The sequence below is a fragment of the Pogona vitticeps genome, chromosome 1 (genome assembly GCF_051106095.1).
Source record: "Pogona vitticeps strain Pit_001003342236 chromosome 1, PviZW2.1, whole genome shotgun sequence".
Lineage (NCBI taxonomy): Eukaryota > Metazoa > Chordata > Lepidosauria > Squamata > Agamidae > Pogona > Pogona vitticeps.
In genome coordinates, this window is record NC_135783.1 from 145,560,521 (window position 1) to 145,570,156 (window position 9,636).

Consider the following 9,636-nt stretch of genomic DNA (forward strand, 5'->3'; position numbering starts at 1 on the left):
AGAAATAAAATAAGGATTTTAAGTGTTAAGCAATATTCCATATTGTGGGCAGTAAAACTTTATTTTTGTAGTGTAGCAAATAACAAGAAAGATGGTCAAAATATTTGAAAGTAGAGCATATAAAAGAATCAAGATTGATCTATCTTGAAGGAGATAGGGTTTTTTAAATGTTAAAAATTGCAATGGCAGTCACTAGCATATTAAAAAAAAGATCTCTGCTGCCTCAAATTATTTTTAATGTGATGACTTCTCAAGCAGCATTGAAAATGCAGTGTTCAGTCTTTTTGCTCCCTTCTATTATATCATCTTGCACTTCCCTAAGTATGCCAGCTAGAGGTCATATGAGCATGAAATTTCAATGAAGGTTTTTCAAGTTGCAGTTCATTCCTGTCCCATGCTTGTCTGGATATAATTCCCACTGAGCTCAGGAGGACGGAGTCCCAAATAAGGGTTCCATGGCATTGTTCATCAAGTTCAAGCGTGAGGAGCCCGTCAAAGTGCCAGAAACAGTATGTGTGCAGGGGTGGGCATTTCCCAGAGGTCCAAAGGCGGCATATGTTTATCCCAGATCTATTAGAGTGATAGACTTTGTAGTAACAGCAGAGAGGAATATCTTTAATTCCCTTAATTGCATAATGAAAACATTGGTAACTTTAGGAGTTAAAATTGAGTAGCAAGTTCCCAAACACATACACCCCGCTTCTTTTAACCAGCTTGAATAATTACTTAGACACTGCTTTAAAGATAAAGAGGAAATAGCTCTTTCCTCACTAAGGATGCAACCAGTAGGGTTGAACCCGGTTGCAGAAAGTGTCAGTAAAGTATGAAAGTCTTCAGAGGTTTGTAGAATGAAGAAAAAGGTTAAACTATTAGAATAGGAGGAGGGGTCTCTCAGGCCACGTGACTGAGAGAAAAATGGTGGACATGAAGATAAGAGAAACTCAAAAGCGCACCCTTCCTCTATAGCGTCCCAAAAGCTTGTGCCTAAACAAAGGTAATAGAAGAGTTGAAGGTGGGGAGTCATGCAACCTACCCAGCATGTTAGTTTTACAAGCACTTCCTTCCTCTCGGGTGACAGTGCATTAATTTGCATGTTGCACTGCCTGTAATTCCCACAAGACCTTGGAGAGCTGCAGCTCCTACAACTTCCACTTCACCCTCCCCCAGTTCTTACTTTTTCTTTCTTAGATGTTTTAGAGGCCATGGGGAGCAACATTTCTGTGTTTTGCGCTGAGTGGTTTTAAGGCGAGAAGGGGCTTTTTTCCCCCAAACCCAGTAGAGACTTCAACATTTTGTTTTTTAAAAGTTCCTACAGCCTTGGGGGGGGGCACACGTGTAGTGAAACAGCCCCTTCCGAGGGGAGCTTTTAGCAGGGAATATGCTTGCTGGTGGGACCACACCTGGGCTCTTGAGAGAGGCCCACAGGTGGCTCAAAGGGCACACATCACCCACCCCTGACATATGAGAAGTACTTTGGTCCTCTGAACTGAAAGCAGAGGTTGCACCATCGGTGTCAGCTGCTCACTACCAAAACCACTAAGAGGGCTTCAAGCAACTGATCAGCTCTCTGCCTGACGCATGTAGTACACCTATGTCCATATTTTGACATCTCAGAAAATACGTATGGTTTTTTTTTTGTAGATTCTCAGATTCATGCAAGCCCTGTTTAGGTGTCCCCCCAAAAAGGGCAGTCGGAAGGGCTGAAGCGGTATTATGAACTGAAAGCAGTGGCCTTCCTCCATTCTCACTCCCCACACGTGGAGAGTTGACAGTCTGAAGATGAGAGTCTTGACTATAACCTGGCGTGGAGCCTCTCTGTGTGACTGGATTTCCTGAAAAATCAGGATTTCTGATGACTGTGTGTAGAGGAGACTCCTCTCATCACAGTGTTGCTCTCCGCTCATGCAGAACAACAATGGAGGATGCGCAGTGGTTAAAATGCTGTACTGCAGCTAAAACTCTGCTCACGACCTGGGGTTCAAATCCCAGGTAGCCGGCTCAAGGTTGACTCAGCCTTCCATCCTTCCGAGGTCGGTAAAATGAGTACCCAGCTTGCTGGGGGGGCAATGTGTAGCCTGTATAATTAAAATTGTAAACCGCCTGGAGAGTGCTTGTAGCGCTATGGGGCGGTATATAAGTCCAATAAATAAATAAATAAATAAATAAATAATTCTTCCTCTTCACATGTTTACATTTTTTTTTAATTAACACAACTCTAGAAAGTTAATAGCAGCTACATAACTGCCATCAAATATCTGGCTAATAACTCCAAATAAATAAAGATATTGGAAGTCAAGGATTTGTATTATGTTTGCACAATATGTGTGTGAAATAGCATGAACTCTAATTTTTCTTTTTCTTCCTTTTTTTAGGGAAGCAGTAAGATGTCGGCTGCTCAGAAAGCTCTGGCCAAAGTTGACAAAAGTGGCATGAAAGCTATCTCTTCTTTCTTTAGTTCAAAAACTAAAGCAACAAAATGAGGGTTATTTTCAATACAGTAATGCTCTTGAATTCATCTGCTTTTTAACCTCCCTTCCCAGCTAACAACTTTAATTAACTTAAAACTAAGACTTGTCATAAGTAGAATTATGTCCTTCCCATATGAGGCTTCATTAATACTGTGAAACTTTATATGGTATGAAAGTGAAGTCAGGGCAACCTCCTGTAGTCTGGTAAAATAAATAAATTAAAAAAAATCAACTTTGATAATTCATCATTCTTCTAAATGTACTCGCTCTGTTAGCATAGTTATGACAAGTCCCTTGTTGTAATATAATGCAAATACAATAAAAGCCTTTCTGAAATGAGTGTCTATGTTTCTTGTTTTCTTGAAGTATAGAGATCAAGGCAGTACAGTGTGTTTCTGGTTTGAAGCATTGGTGCCCAACCTTGGGTAACCCAGGTGTTCTTGAACTGCAACAACCAGACACCCCGACTCCACCTAGCACAGTTATTGGTGAATTGCAGTCCCAGAGTCCATGGATTACCCAAGGTTGGGAAGCACTTGATTTAAAGAGAAACAATACATTTTAAATATAAGGGAATATAAGCCTGAGAGACAAAAATACAACAGTTTTATTGGATGCAACTTTTGTGATACATATGAGGCTTTTCTCAACACTCCAGATGTGATGGATCACAATGTTCATCACCCAGTTTCCATGATGGGACTTGGAGTCCAAGACTCCTGGAGAATGCCATCTAAGGGAAAGCTGATACACAGATAAGCAAGCTTAAGTTACTCAAAGTTCCTGATTACACAGAATGGAAATGTAGTCTCAGCAAGTAGGTGGATGGTGGTGGCAGTATTCACAAGTGGTTACAGGCTGTTGTGACAATTGAATTCTTTTTTATATATCTATAAAAGGGTAAGTTAAAACATAGAGTGTACTGACATCCTATCTATTCATATTACAATATCAAATCAACTTTCCGCTTTTCTACAATTTGATTGCCCTCTAGGTTTTAATTTATATTTACATCCTAATTTAAATCTATGTTACTCAAGCACTATCTGGTGATTCATACCATTTATATAATAAATCCCATCACTCAGTTGTCTTTTGTATTGGAGAGTCTTTCAACACTTCTGATAAGATATTGATTTCTACCACTTTCCATATCTTCTCAATAAGTTCCTCTTCTTTCAGTATCATAAATTTCTTCCCAATTCTTGACATAAATAATTCTGGCTGCAGTGATTATATATATAACTAAGTATTTCTTTATCTTGTCTATATTATTTGGTATAATGCTCAATAAAAACAGTTCTGGGGTTAGTGGAAACTTACAGAGCAATTTTTTTGTAACAGAGTATATATTCCTATCCAATATTGTTTCGCTATTCTGCAAGACCACCACCACATATGGTAAAAGCTTCCCTCATGTGCTTCGCAGTGACAATTCTTAGGTCATTACAGTAGTCTATGTGTATTGATATGTGAGTGACACTGTAGTTTTGTTTCATGTTGAGAAACATTAAAAGTCCACTGCCAGTTGATTTGGGTTATATTACATAAAATAACCTTTTGTAAAACTTGTGTGAATCCAAAATGATCAAATATTGGTAGGTTAGTAAAATTGTCAGGAAAGATATGGACACCTTTCATGTGTAATGGCAAGAGACGCCAGGAACCGTGCTTTTAAAATGAATAAACTGTGTCAGAAGTAAAATATACTAGAGATGTTGTGTAACGATCCTTATAGCTGTGCTCCTTTTTCCTTTCACTAGATGTCAGTACGTCACCAGAGGAAGAGATGAAAGGCATAAAATGAAATTCGGATGCCTTGTTTTAATATGGAATGTTCCTAAAACCATTCAAAAGAAATGTAACTTGTACTGTAAGAATCAGTTATCCAGGTGAGATAGGATGGGGAGGAAGATCATCTTTCCCTTCTATTGTATGGCAGGAATCTTTGGCTTTAAACTACTAGACTTTTGGTCTGCTACACATTTTCCTCTTTTTCTATTGAAATTCTTGAGTCCTCTATTTCACCTACTTGCTTCTGCTTGATGCTGGCAAACTATTATGGATAATGCTGATTAATCTCTCCTGTGTAATTTTTTTAACAAAGCAACAAAGACTCTTGTGCCAACTTAAACATGAGCAGACCATTTGGTAGAAGTATTCATAGACGGTAACCAACTCCATCAAAAGCATTTGATGAAGTGGGCTGAAGTCTGTGTATATTTATACTAAATGAAACATTTTTGTCTTTTCAGATACCAAAAGACTGTTGGTTATTTTTGCTGCAACAGAGAAACACAGTTACTTACCCTTGGAAAAAGAGAGAGAGATTAAGCATAGGAATTGCATTTGTGGTAGGAAAAGCAGAAGGATCATACATGCCCAAATAAACCTGACCATGTGATGATATTTTCAGAGATAAGGCAACTAGAGAAGGAACCTTTTTAGTGGTGGCTCCTCTGGCTGTGGAATATTCTCTACAGATACTTTTGTGCCTTCTATTCTATAGAAGGTGGCCTTGGAAGGACCGGACCACCAGGACAGATGAGTGGTGAGCAGGAGGTGAGCAGGGAGCCTACTGTCAGCAAATTCCTCTTAGGTTTTAATGCCGCTGCTGATCTGACAGGAGGCAGAGCTTCACTCCCTTCTCCCCTCCTGCTTCTGCTAGATCAGCTGTACCTATGGCATTAGAATCTAAGAGGAGCCAGCACTCCTTTTAGGTTCTAATGCAGTGGTGTCGAACTGTGGCCCTCCAGATGTTCTTGGACTTCAACTCCCAGAAGCCTTCACCACCACCTCTGCTGGCCAGGATTTCTGGGAGTTGAAGGCCAAGAACATCTGGAGGGCCACAGTTCGACACCACTGTTCTAATGCCACTACTGATCTAACAGGTGGTGGAGCTTCAATTGCAGCTCACCTCTTGCTCACCACAAATACCCCCCCCCAGTCCTTGGGGGAATGATCTTCAGCTAAACCGGTCCCTGGTGTCAAAAAGGTTGGGGACCACTGTTCTATAGCACCAAGTAAAGGTGATTTTATTCTCAGGCTTTTAATGGATTATTAGATTTTTAACTTTTAACTGAATTTAACTGGCTTTTAACTGAAATAATAGCAGCTGTAGGTCTGATGGCAATTTTTAGAATATATATTTTAATTGCATTTTAATTATTTTGCCCTTTTATTTTGCCTTTTTATTGTATTTTAAATGCTGTAAGCCGCCCAGAGACCTTCGGGTAGTGGGGGTGGCATATAAGTTAAATAAATAAATAAATAAACCAGTCCCTGGTGTCAAAAAGGTTGGGGACCACTGTTCTATAGCACCAAGTAAAGGTGATTTTATTCTCAGGCTTTTAATGGATTATTAGATTTTTCTTATTTCTCGTGATTCTTGCAGTTTGTTCTGCTTGTTTTATTATCGTCTTTGATTTTTAAATCTGTATTAATGTTACATGTTCAAATGTTTAAAAGTTTTTTATTGGTCAATTTTTAAAAACAAACACTCTTGAGTATTACAAAGGATCTCCTTGCACCAGAAATATGCACTTGTGTCTTGTGCACTGCAGACACCTTGTATTTCCGTGTTTCCTCAAGGCGCAGACTTTGTTGTGGTGGACATATTGCACTTTCTTTCAGCACTCAAATCCCAACATGATCTGTTGGGAGAAAGCCACGATTCTCAGTAGCTTTTCATGTTCTCTCCATGCCTAGCAAACTCCAGTGTAAAATTTGCTTCATCCCCTAAACTGCCTTCAAAATATAATGAATTCAGATAACATGAGATAGTTATTCTTACTTAATCTATAAATCTATAAATATTTCAGTGTCATTTAACCAGTTAAATACCCTGTCCCCGAAAATAAGACCTAACCTGAAAATAAGCCCTAGTATGATTTTTCAGGATGCTCATAATATAAGACCTACCCCCAAAATAAGCCCTAGTTGAGTGAAAGCCCACCCTCCACCATCGTGCAGTAACCAGAAGATGACATGACTGTATTTGAATAAATGTAGATTGTTGCATATGAAAAAAATAAAACATCCTCTGAAAATAAGCCCTAATGAGTTTTTTGGAGCAAAAATTAATATAAGACCCTGTCTTATTTTCGGGAAAACAGGGTAGTGACATTTAAAATCATAATTAAATAGGAACTAGGTTTTTGATACTTTTTTCAGCCTCTTCCCCTTGACTTGCTTTTTTTGTGGAACTGTGTCTTTGGTTAATTTTGTGCATATCCTTTGGCAGCTTTTTCCCCACCCTCTCCTTTGACTTGAAGGGTATATAGGAAGGTGTTGAACAGCAGGTCCCCTGTTTTCCTGTCCACCTGAGAGACTTCACTAGGTAGAGATGGAACACCTGGGGACTGGCACTGAAAGGAATATGAGGCAAATCCAGGTTTTAGGGAGGAAAACTTTTTTAATACATATATTTTATGGTGTGGGTCTGTGCTTGTTACTGGTTAATCTGTATGTTTAATGAGATGTAAATTAAAATCATTCCACTTCAAATTATGCATCTACCTTTCTTCACGCATCTGATTTGGAGAGGTAATACGGATAGGGAGAAATTTGGGGGGTCGGGGTTGGGATGGACAGGCTGAGTCAGGCCAGTTCATAGGTTGCATTCCATAATTTTCTACCTATATGTGTATTTCCATCGCTCTGAGGTGCAATGACTACCAGCAAACATAATCTGAGAAGCAGGAATACTTCCCAAGTCCACACTTTCAGTCAGAATGGCTCAAAATTAAAGTCATTGTTGAGAGCTGAAGCACGTGAAGAATCAAATTTATATCCAAGACTTCTGTGGGCAACTCAGAGCCTACAAACCAGGACTATGTGGCATGTCAGCCACATGAGGTCTTCTCTGCCATTTTTCTGTTTACTCTGAATTTTGTGAAAATATGAAAAAGAGCACATTTCCACCCCTTTGATTATCCTGTAAAACAACTTGCTTGTTCCCTGCATGCCTTGTCCTGGCACAAAAACGCACTTCTTTCTACACTGGAAGTTAAATCAACCTTGTTCCCATTCTTGTGTCATGCCACCTTACAGCAGTGGCAGGATGGATAGAAATGAGGCTCTGACCCATCAAAACCGCCCACTTCTGCTGTAAGGAATTAGTAATGCCAGTTCTGAGCCTAACTGCAGCAAGGAAAAAAAAAATCGATCTCATTTTGCCAAGTGCTGTAATCATTGTGAAACTCAGCCTCTCCACTTGCAGTCAAATAAAGGAAAGCCAACAATGCATTTACAGGTGAAGTCATTTTAATTAGTGTCAAGAATGGTTAAGTGGAAATCGAACTCCCTCACACCTTTTATGGGACAGAATATTTAAAAGACCTGAGATGCTTTTTTGAGCAAGCCAGTGTAGTGTAGTCGACAGACTGATGTGCTTGAGAGACCAAGGTACAAATCTGTGCTTGGCTATGGAAACTCAATTGCAGGGTGGGGAGGCAGGTTAGCAATAGTGAAACCGCTCCTTAAATATCTCACATACTTTGAAAACCCTCTCTGGGGTCACCATAAATTGAAAGGGACTTGACAACACACAACACAGTTATGCTTGTTTTGCCATCAACAAAAACCAAGAATCATGAACAGAAGACTACAGTCCTAGATATACTTGTGAGGATATGGGTTTTGTAGTACTTGTTTTTCAGAGTTCCACAGGTGTTCCAGTCTCAGCCTGGGCGCCAGCTCAAGACAGATAAACACTGTATTCCATTCTAATTGCTTGCCAGCCTGGGAACAGGAGGGCGGATGGTTGAAAGTTACAAGAGGGTTGTGAACTTGTGAACAAAGGACTGTATGCTGATTGGTTACCATCAAGAAGCAGAGACTTCGATTTAAATTATAGAAAGTGAGAAGAGGAGGAGGAGGAGGTGGTGACAGGTTTAGAGCCTTCCTTAATTGATTAGAAGACTTAGCAATGGTTACTTAGAATAGCATGGTAATTAAATAGCAAAATCATAAGTTAATCATTTGTTGTTTTAAATTTATGGGAAAGACTTGCAGGAGCTTACTTTATGCTTAGATACATGGCATTTAACAGTATAATTTGTATCTTTTTGTATGTCTTTTGTTTTATAACTTTTTACTCTTTTTAAATAAACCTTTTATATTTTACCCAAGTGTGATTCTTGGGGGCAAAGGTGTGAGTGCCTAAAGAAAGTGCATTCGCCACAAAGGCTGTGTTTGTTCTTTGGGTGTCCTACTTGCCAAGAGTATTTAATCTCAAATAAGGGAGGAATTGGAAGTCTAGGGTTAGAAGTTTGCCCATAGTTGCCCACTCATGCACCATCTATGTCTCCCCCAACCTAGGAAATTAAGGGTGGTGGATGATGGGAACTAGAGTCATGGCACCTTCCCCGAGTGGATGACCTCTTTAAGGAGGCTGATTCTCAAAAATACTTAATTAGGCAAAAAGTCTCAGAGAATACAGTGAGACTGACTTATAAGAAAATTTGCCTTGGACTGTATGATGTTAGTGTGTTGTTTGTTCTCAGAATCTTACTATCTTGTATTTTCTGATGTTATGGGTGCTATCTTGATTGTGCATCAGTAACCTGGTAGAACTCATTTCAGAAACTTCCAAGACGGCCTTTTCGCCCACAGAGATTCAAGCTAAGGTTTTGTGTGTTTAGCCCAAGGGATTCATTTATTTGGCGTGTGGATTCACAAGATAAGGCGCAGAGGCACATTCTTCTCCCTGGGATACACTGTCCCTGTCACAGCTGGCACAAACTCTGTGGTGGTTCTTTGGGACTAACTGTAATAAAGCTTCATTTTTCCTCTCAGGTGAAAGTTTTCCATGTGCCCTCAGCAGTCCTAGGAGCCCTGGTCAGAGAAACAAGACTAGGCAAGTGCAAATTAAGAAAGACAAACAGGAATAAGCCTTTAAAGGAATGATTTTTTTTAAAAGGATTTTTTTTAAAAAACACCTTTTCCCATTGCTTCTGAGACTCCTATTGTATTTGCTGAAGGCTAGCACCCTCTGCCTGCAGTCCACAGATACCTGAGTGCCCAGAAACTAAAAAGCAGTCCAAGGAGAGAAGAGTATCCTTAAGGCCAAAGACTACCTGACAGCTCTAGCTGTGGTTCTCCATTTTGTTCCTGTTACTCTCCTCACGTCAAGAAATCATAGATCCAGAAGATCAGGTGGCTTCTG

At 39.7% G+C, this 9,636-nt stretch overlaps 1 protein-coding gene across 2 annotated transcripts in view; it reads left to right on the forward strand.

The window, feature by feature from the left end:
* The window catches only part of RNASEH2B (ribonuclease H2 subunit B), a 29,159-nt gene extending 24,306 nt beyond the window's left edge, over positions 1-4,853 (forward strand). Inside the window, exon 10 of one of the 2 annotated variants that reach the window (XM_078392933.1) lies at positions 4,232-4,853. In XM_078392933.1, coding sequence (XP_078249059.1) covers positions 4,232-4,261 — 30 coding nt within the window. In that variant the 3' untranslated portion in view covers positions 4,262-4,853. Of the gene's footprint in view, positions 1-2,372; positions 2,805-4,231 lie in introns of those variants that run through there. The other variant, XM_078392460.1, reaches the window with a different exon arrangement.
* Positions 4,854-9,636: the final 4,783 nt, after the last annotated feature.